A 14123-nucleotide genomic window follows, 5' to 3' on the forward strand; every position below is an offset into this window, starting at 1 on the left:
GGGGTTTCACCGTGTTAGCCAGGATGATCTCGATCTCCTGACCTCGTGATCCGCCCGTCTCGGCCTCCCAAAGTGCTGGGATTACAGGCTTGAGCCACTGGCGGCCTGTAACCAAAGTTTTCTACATGTCAAGTAAGACTAGTACGGGTTGGGTATCCCTTATTCATGCTTGGGACCAGAAGTGTTTTTTAGTTTTTTTTTTTTTTTTTTTTTAATTTGGAATATTTGCATATACGTAGTGAGATATCTCGGGGATGGGACCCAAGCCTAAACACATAGATATTTTGAGATGATGATGTCTTGCCCTGGAGGCTGGAGTGCAGTGGCATCATCTTGACTCACTACAACCTCTGCCTCCTGGGTTGAAGCAGTTCTTCTGCCTCAGCCTCCTGAGGAGCTGGGATTACAGGCATGTGCCACCATGCCTTAATGCACAGGTTTGTCCATTAATTTTTATATTTTTTGTAGAGATAGAGTTTCACCATGTTGCCTAGGGTGTTCTGGAACTCCTGACCTCAGGTGATCCACCCGTCTCGGCCTCCCAAAGTGCTGTTACAGGCGTGAGCCACCATGCCTGGTCTAAACATAAAATTCATTTATGTTTCATACATACTATATTAGTTTGTTTGTTCTCATGCTGCTAATAAAGACATACCCGAGACTGGGTAATGTATAAAGGAAGGCAGTTTGACTCACAGTTCAGCATGGCTGGGGAGGCCTCAGGAAACGTAAAATCAAGGTGGGGAAGGGAAGCAAACATGTCCTTCACATGGCTGCTTCAAGGAGAAATGCAGAGAGAAGAGGGGGGAAACTCCTTATAAAACCATCAGATCTTGTGAGAACTTACTATCACCAGAACATCATGGAGGTAACCACTTCCATGATTCAATTACCTCCCACGGGGTCCCTCCCATGACATATGGGGATTATGGGAATTACAAATCAAGATAAGATTTGGGTGGGGATGCAGCCAAACCATATCACATACCTTATACATATAGCCTGAAGGTAAATTTATACAATATTTTAAATAATATATGTGACTCATCACAAGAGGTCAGATGTGGAATTTTCCACTTGTGGCTTCATGTTAGTGCTCAAAAACTTAAGGATTTTGGAGCATTTTCGATTTCTGATTTTCTCATTAGGGATTGCTCTTAGTACCTTTTTGGGTGATTGTCAGGATAAAATGAAGATGGTGTGCAATAGCATGCTGACAATGTAACATGAAAAAAATATTGTAGCAGTGATATTGGTATTCCCTGGAAACCAAGTAGAGTGCTATCTTAAAAGTTGATAGGACACAGGGAAATAACTGGGCTAAAGAATTATGCAACCAGGAGCAGCAGCTAACGCCTATAATCCCAGCAGTCTGGGAGGTAGAGGTGGGCAGATCACCTGAGGCCAGGAGTTCGAGACCATCATGGCCAACATGGTGAAACCCTGTCTCTACTAAAAATGCAAAAAATTACCTGGATGTGGTGGTGGGTGCCTGTTATCCCAGCTACTCAGGAGGCTGAGGCAGGAGAATCACTTGAACCTAGGAGGCAGAGGTTGCAGTGAGCCGAGATTGCACCATTGCACTCCAGCCTGGGCAATAAGAGCGAAACACCATCTCAAAAAAAAAAAAAAAAAAAGGATTATACAATCACATTTATAAGTATTAGCTACTTACTTTGCAGAAATGAGAATAGAGAGGCTTAGAAACATTGGTTTACAAAGATCTGCTAAACAAGCATCTACAAGCTCTTCATCAACGATTGTGGAAATACCAGGCATTTGGGAACAGTAAAACCTTTTAATACCAGGCTGGGTAACATGGTGAAACCCAGTCTCCACAAAAAAAAAAAAAAAAAAAAAAAAAAAAAAGCACACAGACACACACGCACAAAATTAGTTGTGCACGGTGGCGCTCACCTGTAGTCCCAGCTACTTGGGAGGCTGAGGCTGGAGGATTGCTGGAGCCTCAGAGGTGGAGGTTACAGTGAGCCGAGATCCTGCCACTGCACTCCAGCCTAGGCAACAGAGCAAGACCCTGTCTCAAATACTAAACAAAACCTCATAATAAAAGCTGGGAACAAGATATGGGTGCCTGCCATCTTGGCAACTCTTGCACATTATTTTGGAGGTCCTAGCCATTAAAAAGAAAAGTAACGGCTGGGCACGGTGGCTCAAGCCTGTAATCCCAGCACTTTGGGAGGCCGAGACGGGCGGATCACGAGGTCAGGAGGTCGAGACCATCCTGGCTAACATAGTGAAACCCTATCTCTACTAAAAAATACAAAAAACTAGCCGGGCGAGGTGGCGGGCGCCTGTAGTCCCAGCTACTCAGGAGGCTGAGGCAGGAAAATGGTGTAAACCTGGGAGGCGGAGCTTGCAGTGAGCTGAGATCCGGCCACTGCACTCCAGCCTGGGAGACAGAGCGAAACTCCTTCTCAAAAACAAAAAAACAAAAAGTAACGTTCAAGTATTAGACAGGAAAAGACAAAACCGATGTTACTTAGAGTTATGATTTTCAGTCAATAAACTATTGGAACTGTCTATATATGAGGTCGGTATTAGAAATCTGACAACATTTCTATGTATCATCGATAACCGTTTAGTAAATCCCCATTCGTGGTATCATCAAAAAGTATGCAGGATCTCAACAACATAGAAGATATTTATGGAGAACACCATCGTGTTTTACTGAAGGATAGAAAAGAAACGTGTTATACAGTGAGATTTATTCAAGGGTGGGGAATATGATTGTGGATAAACTGTCCTCCATGGTTTTATTGCCAGGGAACTGAGGCTCAAAGTGGGTTGAGTTGCTTTCCTAAGACCACACAGCTAGTTACCATGTCTTCCCACTGGACTTACACATGTACTTCCTAAATAGGATTTCGTATTCGTTTCTGATAGACATTTTCATTATGAATCTCTCCTGAGTGACTTTTTATGTTCAAGTGTGGCTTTGCTGGATTCCATAATATAACATAATATTCCATAATATACCATAATACACCAGGAAGAGGTCGAGCTCCCATGAGTTGGCCACCTATCTCATCTTTCTGCCATTGCTGATGTCAAATAAGAGAGATGGCTCCCTGGCAAAAACAAGGAACTACCATGTTCAAGAATTATGGCTTTAGGAAGCCTTTTGTTGGCTCATAAACACTTTATGTATTGGGGGTAAACTTAAAAATTAGATAACTGGCCGGGTGCAGTGACTCACGCCTGTAATCCCAGCACTTTGGGAGGCCGAGGTGGGCGGATCACGAGGTCAGGAGATGGAGACCAGCCTGGCTAACATGGTGAAACCCCATCTCTACTAAAATTATGAAAATTAGCCAGGCGTGATAGCACACACCTGTAGTCCCAGCTACTCGGGAGGCTGAGACAGGAGAATGGCTTGAATCCGGGAGGCGGAGGTTGCAGTGAGCTGAGATCACTCCACTGCACTCCAGCCTGGGTGCCAGAGCGAGACTCCGTCTCTGAAGGAAAAAAAAAAAGAAATAAAAAAGATAACCATTTTTTGGTGACTCAAACGCTATTGATCTGTTCTCTAAATGTCTGCCATTTAAAGAATCCCAGGGCAAACTACTGCGCTTTTATTGGCTTTGTAAACTGGGACTTCCGTAAGCTGGGCTTCCAACCACATTGGCACTGTTAGTATGGTGGCATTTTGATCAGTAGGTGTAGATTATATCACCCCATTTAATAGCAACACAGTACCATGAAGTGTTAGGTATTATCATCTCCATTTTACAGATGAGAAAATTGAAGCTGAGAGGTTAAGAGACTTGTCCAAGGTCATGCACCTGGTTAATGGTAGAGTTAAAATCTGAACCTAGGTAGATCTGGGTTGTAGGCAGTGTGCTGTTCTGCTAGGGCTGCCTTGTAACTCTTAGATACCAGCTTTTAATCGTGGCCTCTTCAAATAGAAAAAAGAAAAATCTTCATAATTTTAACAACTCGCTAATAAAGTATTTAGTAACCTAAGATAGTTTGGCTTTTTAATGAATTTGTGAAATGCTGTAATTTTCTTTTGTTGTTATTGATGTACTTGTTCAAATTGCTTTTGAGAATGCACATTTGTTTTGAAACCAAACCTGTCTTTCTTGCCTACATTTCAGTCAGAACTAAGACATGGTCCGTTTTACTATATGAAGCAGCCACTCACCACAGACCCTGTTGATGTTGTACCGCAGGATGGACGAAATGATTTCTACTGCTGGGTTTGTCACCGGGAAGGCCAAGTCCTTTGCTGTGAGCTCTGTCCCCGGGTTTATCACGCTAAGTGTCTGAGACTGACATCGGAACCAGAGGGGGACTGGTTTTGTCCTGAATGTGAGGTTAGTTCCTGATGAATGAATGCATTACCTGCCTCGTTTCCTCTCCTTTCTCTTTCTTCCTTTTATTTTTAAATTTACAAATAATCCGGATAGATGGAAAAGAGAAATTTCTTGCTTTCCACCTGTTCTATCCGGGTCACCCGCTTCTTGACCACCACCGGCAGTGGCTGCAGTACTGCAGCTCTTGGAAAGACAATTGCACGGAATATTATTTCTGGTTTGTCATGAGTCCTTGGATTCCTTGGAGATCTGTAGTCGTCGTTTCTGTATCTTCTATGATGAACTTTTTGAAAGTTAACTCCTAAATCACGAATGGCTCACACATTTTGAAAAGATCTCCTGCTGTTCTTCTCCACCTTGGATGTTGTTGCCTGCCTCATCATCGAATCGTCAGCGGTAACTAAGCTGAGAAGACCACGTTTGGTTGCATGTTCCCTGTGGTGGCCGTCTGATGCTTTCTTTTGTGCAACAAGTATTTCTTGAGTGCCTGTTAGGTGCTGGGGATTTGACAGTGCACAAAAACTGGCATGAATCTTTTTTTTTTTTTCCCCAGCAGAAAAGGACAAAAACCAAAATAAATAATGTTCCATATAATGAGTTAAAAGAAAAGTGCTGTGAAGAAAACAAATTGAGGATGGGAATAGGAAGTCCAAAGGGGTGCAAAGTGTTTTCATTTTGAATGTGGTGGTCTGGGAAAATCTTACTAAAATTTGAGAAAGACTTGATGAAGGAGAGGAGTGAGCCATGCAGCCATTTGGGGGACACCCTCTAGGCAGACGGCCAGAGGCAGCAGTGCACGGGTGTAGTCACGCAGTGTGTATGCCTCCTATATAGCAAAGCCCAGGCACCCTTTATGAAGCCAACTATTAGAGTTTCCACCGTTCTGAGGTGGCTCCTGTTCTTGGAGACCCCCGACTCTGATGTTTGTTTTGAATTGCTGAAAATAAAAATGTTGTCTCCACAATTACTTGATGTGGAATGTCTCTTGGATTCAAAAATACATTGGAGGCTGAATGTGGTGGCTCATGACTGTAATCCCAGCACTTTGGGAGACCGAGGCAGGAGGATTGCTTGATCCCAGGAGTTCAAGACCTGTCTGGGCAACATAGGGAGACCCCCATTTCTACAGAAAGTTTTAAAAAATTAGCCAGGCATGGTGGTATGTGTCTGTAGTCCTGGCTACTTGGGAGAGTGAGCTTGGAGGATCACTTGAGCCCAGATGATTGAGGCTGCAGTGAGCTGTAATCATGCTACTGCATTCTAGCCTGGACAATAAAGCAAGGCCATGTCTCAAAAAAAGAAAAAAAAAAGGTATATTGGAGTTTGATCTCAAATGAGGAAGCTTTCTATGTGAAATGGAAAGATCATCCAGATGCCTTTAGTAGGAAAAAAAGCAAGCTATAGGACAGTATCTGTCATGCTTTTGTGTAGGGAGAGGAGAAAAACAAGAAATACACAAAAACAAAGTAGACATCAAATCAATATGATGATGATGATACTGTAATGGTGTCCTCTCTAATATGGCAAAAGGTGGCTGCTATTCTCTTTGGGTTACTCTAGATGGAGAAATATGTAGGGTTTGCATCGTACAGCGGCGTCCTCCTGCACTCAGAGGCTGACCCCATTCTACTACATTGTCATGGGATCTGGAACCTTCACCGATTTTCTTTGGTCTTGGCCAGCTTTTTCCAGTTGTTTAATGATATTGCAAAGATGACAGCAGCTCTGATAGGATGCTTTTGCTGCAAATAATAGTTCTTTTATTTTTGTTTGAGACATGGTCTTGTTCTGTTGCCCAGGCTGGAGTGCAGTAATGAGATCATGCTCACTGCAGCCCTGACCACCTGGGCTCAAGTGATCCTCCCACCTGAGCCTCCTGAGTACCTGGGACCATAGGTACACACCACCACACCTAGCTACTTACTAAGTCTTTTGTAGAGACAGGATCTTGCTATGTTACCTAGGCTGGTCTTGACCTCCTAGGCTTAAGCGGTCCTCCCACCTCGACCTCCCAAATTGTTGGGATTACAGGTGTGAGCCACTGTGCCCAGCCAACAAAAAATAGTTGTTAATACAAGCACTAGTTCCTGATGGAACCGGGGCTGAAACAATATGGATTTATTATCATCAGAACCCAGAGGCAGGGCCAGGCCAGAGTTTATTCAGAGCCAGACGCTTTCCATCTCATTGTTGAGGTGACATGTTCTCCAAGCCGTAAGTTGACTGCTGGGGTTCAGGTATTATGTGTGGATAGACAGAAATTCTCCCAAAAGGAGGGTGTCTCTCCTTGCATCTCTTTTTATCCGGCAGAAAGATTTGTCCATCATCCCCCAGCTGATTTGCCCCTGGGCTCATTGGTCAGTATTGCATCACGAGTTCTTGTACAAAAAAGCCTTGAAAATTGCTTATGTGGTGCTTTTTGTGTTGTGGGAACCAGGCACTGCCAGCCAGGAAGAAGGAGTGCGGGCGAGAGGGAATGAATGATAGTTCGGCAGGCAGCCCAAGTGTTTGCCATGGATAAGTTACCTGGAAACAAACCAGATTCAAACAAACAGGTGCTCTGTGTCTGAGATTTTGGGCCCTGAATTTCTTCCAGGGATGAGTTGTTATGGCAGTCAACTGGGAAGACTGAATGTTGCAGGCTCTGGTAGCTAAGCAAATAGATGCGTGCGTCATGCACTGTTTTCAGCTTCTGAGTGACTCTTGTGTTGGCCTTTTCCTCGACAACCAACGAGACACATCTGAGAGTTCCTTTTGGAGGCCCCAGAGATGTGAAAAATGGAAACTGAATCCAAATTAATTGGAGAAAACTTTTCTCAGCTCTCCCTACACAGATGGTTAAAGAGTGTTTCCTGACATGATCAGAATTTGCTATTTTTGTTGTTGCTGCTACATAAGGATTCTGAAGCCTTAAGATATAGTACCAGATTTACATAGCAGAATCTGGTTTCAGACGTTCCTCTAGGTCTCTTCTTTGATGGGAGTTTCCCTTATGAGCTGATATCTATTGCCCATGGAGATAGACAGTTAGGTTAGGTTGTGCTTCTTGTGTAGTTTGACACAGCGCCTTAGGTGGGTTCAAAGTAAGGGAGATGGACAATGAAGTCATATGTATTATTAGTCCACTGCTTTCCTTTGTAATCTTTCTGCAGGGAAGTCTGTCCCTTTCTATCAGTGATGTCATTGAATTAATGCCTTGTCAGTTTCCTGAATGACAGCCCAGAACCTTAAGAGGATCAGGATAAATGGTTGATAAGTATTAATCCTGTGAAGTAATCACCCTGAAATCATCCATGGCCTTTACTTTCTTTTTTTATGCATATATATTTTTGAGACAGGATCTCACTCTGTCACCCAGGCTAGAGTGCAGTGGCGCAATCATGGCTCACTGCAGCCTCTGCCTCCCAGGCTCAAGCCATCCTCCCACCTCAGCATCCCAAGTAGTTGGGACTATGGACGCGTGCCACCATGCCTGGCTAATTTTTGTACTTTTTGTAGAGATGGAGTTTCACCATGTTGCCAGGCTGGTCTCCAACACCTGGGCTCAAGCAATCCACCCACCTCAGCCTCCCCAAGTGGTGGGATTACAGGCGTGAGCCACCATGCCCACCTGGCCTTTCCTTTCATATCCCATTTTTGAAACCTAAAGGTTATAATAATAATGATTTTTCAGGCCCCTGTCTACCCCACATCTTTTGTCACCTTCCTGAGCTAAAAATGCTTCCTGATAAGGAAATTGATAGGTTTTTTAATAGTTACCCACTGATATGGTACATTTTGTTCCAGTAGGTCTGTTACATTTTGTTCCAGGAGTCTTTGCTAAGTGAAACAACAAGTCTCATTTGGATGAGAATTGCTTTTTGTCTGTGAGTTGGCTGAAAAAATAGAAATCAGTACATGGATGGTAATTTCTTTTTTCTAACCGGACATTTGTGTATGACTTTGACTTGTAGAAAATAACAGTAGCAGAATGCATCGAGACCCAGAGTAAAGCCATGACAATGCTCACCATTGAACAGTTATCCTACCTGCTCAAGTTTGCCATTCAGAAAATGAAACAGCCAGGGGTAAGAAGAAAGTTCCTCTTGGTATAAACGTAAATGAACGTAATGACATATGTTTTGTTCTGTTAATAGCTTAGCTTTTTAGGCACCTGACGTATTCTTTGGGTCTCCTTGTGTCCCCAAATTCAAGTATGTGTAAATCACACATGAGGTATGATGCCATTCAGTTAATTCTCTGTAGTAGTAAGCACTGTATGTCTCAAAGGAGTTTAATTGGTACATTAGTCTCTTTCCACACTATTTTAAAGATATTACCTGCGACTGAGTAATTTATGAAGAAAAAAGGTTTTTTGTTTTTTTGTGTTTTTGAGACAGAGACTTGCCCTGTCAACCAGGCTGGAGTGCAGTGGTGTGATTCATCTCGGCTCATTGTAACCTCCACCTCCCAGGTTCAAGTGATTCTCATGCCTCTGCCTCCCCAGTAGGTGGGATTACAGGCTCCCGCCACCACATGGGCTAATTTTTTTTTTTGTATTTTTAGTAGAAACGGGGTTTTATCATGTTGGCCAGGCTGGTCTCAAACTCCTGACCTCAAGAGATCCTCCAGCCTCGGCCTCCCAAAGTGCTGGGATTACAGGCATGAGCCCCTGTGCCTGGCCAGAAAAGAGGTTTATTTGACTCACAGTTCTGCATGGCTAGGGAGGCCTCAGGAAACTTACAGTGATGGTGGAAGGCGAAGGCGTAGCAAGGCACATCTTACATGGCAGCAAGAGAAGTGGGGTGGGAAGTGCCAAACACTTTTAAACTACAAGATCTTGTGAGAACTCACTCACTATCATGAGAACAGGATGGGGGAAACCACCCCCATGATCCAGTCACCTCCCACCAGGTTCCTCCCTTGACATATAGGGATTAAAATTTGAGATGAGGTTGGGTGGGGACACAGAACCAAACCGTATAATTTGGGCAATGACATAGTAAAACGTTGAGGGGGATTGAAAATTCTGATTGGTTGCAAAGTGAAACCTCATACAACACCCAGCAAGGGGAGCTTTGTGCTCCTTCCCATGGGAGTTAGGAAAATCTATTTCAGTGAGGAAGCTGAGCACAACACAGTTTATTTATGTCCCAGATCTGGTGATGGAACTTTCAAGGAAAACTCAATCAGTGACTTTTCCATAGAGGGTGAGATTTTGGTTAGTTCCTTCAATTTTGAGATGGGATTTGATATACAGCCTTTGCCCCTTGAGGAAAATCTGCATGTGGGACAGGGCTGGCCAATTGTGTACCTCACATAGGTGCCCCACCTGTGAGTCCCAGGTCGTACCATAGCCACTGTGGTTTTGTATATTTATCATAATACTTTTCACGAAAATGGCAGAAAAATAACTTGTTCTTGAAAAAATATTATTTTGACAATATAATAAGCATATTATGACATTTTTTCTATAGATGAATATTTTCCCTCCCTCCCTTCCTCCATCCCTCCCTTCCTTCTTTTCTTTTTTTGGAGGCAGACTGTTGCTTTGTTGCCTAGGCTGGAGCGCAATCATAGCTTACTGCACCGTCAGCCTCCTGGGCTCAGGCGATGCTCCCACCTCAGACTCTCAAGTAGCTGGAACTATACCGCCACACCCAGCTAACTTTTTTATTATTGGTGTTTTGTAATGACAGGGTCTCGCTGTGTTACCAGGCTAGTCTTGAACTTCTGGCCTTAAATGATCCTCCTGCCTCAGCCTCCCAAAGTGCTGGGATCACAGGCATGAGTCACTGCACCTGGCACCTATAGACGAATCTAGAGAAACTTGCGGATGTGGCGCCCCGTACCCGATTTGCACAAAGGCACCATAGGGGCTAGTGGGGACCCTTTGTAGAACTCCTGAGAGTTTGCTGTCTAAGTCCATTACTGTACAGAAATGTAGATTCTTGGGGCTAAATTTAGATTCTTGGGGCTAATCACGGTGGTTTTATTTCTTTAAAAAAAAAGGAAGCTTTTGCTTTGAGATTATATTCTGAAATTTTGATGAGATGATAAAAATTTAGAGCATGCCAATTGGATACCCTTCAATTGAGAACCTTTAACAAATTAGTCTCTTTTAAATACAATCTCAATCAGTGGAAACACTAGTTTGCTTAGTTTGGTTTGCACAATTTTTTTTTTTTTTTGCTATAGTATAATTTTATGTTGAGTGTGGCAAGGAATTACTTTCGATTTTCATAGGCTAAATTATATGTGCTAATGACTGTTTACAAAAGAATGAGTCATGTAGACTTGTTAATCCATAGAATTAAAGACCAAGAAGAAAAATTGAAGAAGGCGTTAATTTCTCAAATAAATCATTGAACGTCAAATCAGTCAGGAGAAAGTTGCTGATTTTGTTAAAGCATCTTTTTAACTTACAGTGCATATTGTAATTGTCAATCTTAATGTAAGAAGACAGGATCTGTTTCTTGAGTGTGTATTGAAAACCAAGAATAAAATCGGATCACAGTTGGGCTCATAATTATCAATAACCAGGCAGAATTAGAAGGTAGACAATTTGGAGCTCCCCAAGGTCATCCTTTATGGAAACCTTCAGAACTTTATTATCTGAAAAGTTGTCTCCATTTTTCAAGCTGTTTGTTAGCATTAATGCTTGATTCTCCATAGTAATGATGGGTGTGCATATCTTCTCTTTTGTAGACAGACGCATTCCAGAAGCCTGTTCCATTGGAACAGCACCCTGACTATGCGGAATACATCTTCCATCCAATGGACCTTTGTACTTTGGAAAAGGTTGGCCTCCATCAAAGAACCTCACCATTGTAGCCCACAGCTGAGACGCCTAAGGCTCTTCTTCCCTCATTGCCCATACTCTATCTCAAGTTGGACATAACAATCTTAAATTGTTTCTCTGCATTTTCATTGCTCCTTTATTTGGATAGAAGAACTCTTGATTCTCTAACGTCTTTCTTTTGTAACATTCTTCCAAGATTGCAGTGGAATGTTGAAATTCTTTGGTAATACTTTCACGAGTGATTCTAGCTTTTTACCTGCAAAAGCTGTAGCTTCTAAGAGTTAGTGATTTGATTGAGTTGAACGTTAACCTCTTCTTTCTTTCGGAGGTGCTAATGAGAGCAGCAGGAAGGAAGAAGAGAAAATTAAGTGTCTGGGAAGCCTCCAGATTAACAATAAAGATGTGGCTTCTTAGAATTTGACTTATTCTACTGATTAGGATATTTCTTGAATGCCTGAAGGTTTTTTTTTTTTTTTTCTGAGACGGAGTCTCTGTGTCGCCCAGGCTGGAGTGCAGTGGCCAGATCTCAGCTCACTGCAAGCTAAGCCTCCTGGGTTTACACCATTCTCCCGCCTCAGCCTCCCGAGTAGCTGGGACTATAGGTGCCCGCCACCTCGCCTGGCTAGTTTTTTGAATTTTTTTTAGTAGAGACGGAGTTTCACTGTGTTAGCCAGGATGGTCTTGATCTCCTGAACTCGTGATCCGCCCGTCTCGGCCTCCCAAAATGCTGGGATTACAGGCTTGAGCCACCGCACCCAGCCAAATGCCTGAAAGTTTTAAAAGTTCATGCTGAAATTCCATGCTGAAAATTATACTTGGAACACTTTAGATTGTCCACATCAAACTGATGGATGCTGATTTTCAAACTGTTTGCAGCAAAATATGGGCAGTGAAATGCATCCATGAGGAAGAAACATTACTTCATATTGTCTTCCCTGATAACTCCAAACCATAAATCCAGTCTGTTTTTAGGAAATTGCACATACCTTCATGGTATGGNTTTTTTCTGAGACGGAGTCTCTGTGTCGCCCAGGCTGGAGTGCAGTGGCCAGATCTCAGCTCACTGCAAGCTAAGCCTCCTGGGTTTACACCATTCTCCCGCCTCAGCCTCCCAAGTAGCTGGGACTATAGGTGCCCGCCACCTCGCCTGGCTAGTTTTTTGAATTTTTTTTAGTAGAGACGGAGTTTCACTGTGTTAGCCAGGATGGTCTTGATCTCCTGAACTCGTGATCCGCCCGTCTCGGCCTCCCAAAATGCTGGGATTACAGGCTTGAGCCACCGCACCCAGCCAAATGCCTGAAAGTTTTAAAAGTTCATGCTGAAATTCCATGCTGAAAATTATACTTGGAACACTTTAGATTGTCCACATCAAACTGATGGATGCTGATTTTCAAACTGTTTGCAGCAAAATATGGGCAGTGAAATGCATCCATGAGGAAGAAACATTACTTCATATTGTCTTCCCTGATAACTCCAAACCATAAATCCAGTCTGTTTTTAGGAAATTGCACATACCTTCATGGTATGGTGGAAAAAGGAGTCATTCAAAAGAGATGGAGTTGGAAACCTAACTTTATAAGTTAAGAGCTGTGGAATTTTAGATAACGTTCCTTAACATTACTGTACCTCAGTTTGCCTTTCTGTAAAATGGGTATGGTAATAAGTACTTCATTAAATTATTGTGAGGTTTGTGTGAGACCATAAGACTAATAATAAATAATGTATAAATATGTATTAATAATAAATAATGTCCTGTTTGTCCAGGCGCGGTGGCTCACACCTGTAATCCCAGCAGTTTGGGAGGCCAAGGCAGGCAGATCACCTGAGGTCAGGAGTTCAAGACCAGCCTGACCGACGTGGAAAAACCCTGTCTCTACTTAAAATTAGCTGGGCATAGTGGTACATGCCTGTAATCCCAGCTACTCGGGAGGCTGAGGCAAGGGAATCGCCTGAACCCGGGAAGCGGAGGTTGCAGTGAGCCGAGATTGCGCCACTGCACTCCTGCCTGGGCAATAAGAGCGAAACTCCACCTTAAAAAAAAAAAAAGTAAATAAGTAAACTACCCTGTTTATTGGAAGAAGTTACATGATAAATGATAGCTACTATAAAATGAGAAAATTCCAGTTATTGTGATAAATTCAAAGAGTGCATTTTTATAGGGTTATAGATCTAAAATTAAAATGTTCTTTAGTCAGTGTGCGGTAGGTTAAAAAGAAGCATCTTGGGAAATGAGTGGAAGAACACTAATTGATTTGGCAAATGACTGCTACAAAAATTATGTGGGGACACAAGAGTCACTGACTGTGGCTTGTCTAGACTCACTGTGATTATGCCTCATCGCTTTTCTTCCCAGAACGCGAAAAAGAAAATGTATGGCTGCACAGAAGCCTTCCTGGCTGATGCAAAGTGGATTTTGCACAACTGCATCATTTATAATGGGGGTGAGTGGCTTAGATGACTCCTAAGAAAGAGAGTGTGCTGTGTATGTGTTGCACAAATTCCTGCCCTTCATCAAAAATCAGGCTCGTAATTCATACTGAGAATACTTCTGTATCGATTGTGCTAATATGTGTGAATAGGAGGCAGTGACCAAGTTCATTTTAAGGTATGAACTGACATCTAAAGTGGCTTGCGGCTGCATGGTGCTGCTACCTTTTGGTGTTGTTTCTACAAACCTTGTTTTAATGGAAGTATAATTGCATAAAATAAAACGCAGATTTTATGTTTATATTCATTGAATTTTTCAAATGTGTAACCACAAGATCCAGAACATTCCTATCAGCCTGTTGGATTCTCGTACATGCCCTTTTCTAGGAAACCCACTCTCAACAGGAACCACTTTCTGCTTTGTGTTAGGATAGATTAGCTTTGCTTCTTGTAGAATTTCATATAAATGGAGTCCGAGGTAGTTCTCTTGTGTTTCTGGCTGCTGTCATACAGTGTAATATTTTGAGGAGTCATCTGTGTTATGTGTAATTAGTGGTTCCTTTTTTTGTTGCTGACTG

At 42.7% G+C, this 14123-nt stretch overlaps 1 protein-coding gene across 1 annotated transcript in view; it reads left to right on the forward strand.

The window, feature by feature from the left end:
• Nucleotides 1-14123, forward strand: part of ZMYND8 (zinc finger MYND-type containing 8) — a 152753-nt gene that overhangs the window by 58330 nt on the left and 80300 nt on the right. The window contains 4 exon segments of the mRNA XM_017877885.1: nt 4119-4337; nt 8291-8404; nt 11025-11117; nt 13472-13559. Of these exon segments, the coding sequence (XP_017733374.1) occupies nt 4119-4337; nt 8291-8404; nt 11025-11117; nt 13472-13559 (514 nt within the window).

The sequence above is a fragment of the Rhinopithecus bieti genome, unplaced genomic scaffold (assembly GCF_001698545.2).
Source record: "Rhinopithecus bieti isolate Rb0 unplaced genomic scaffold, ASM169854v2 scaffold_10347, whole genome shotgun sequence".
NCBI lineage: Eukaryota > Metazoa > Chordata > Mammalia > Primates > Cercopithecidae > Rhinopithecus > Rhinopithecus bieti.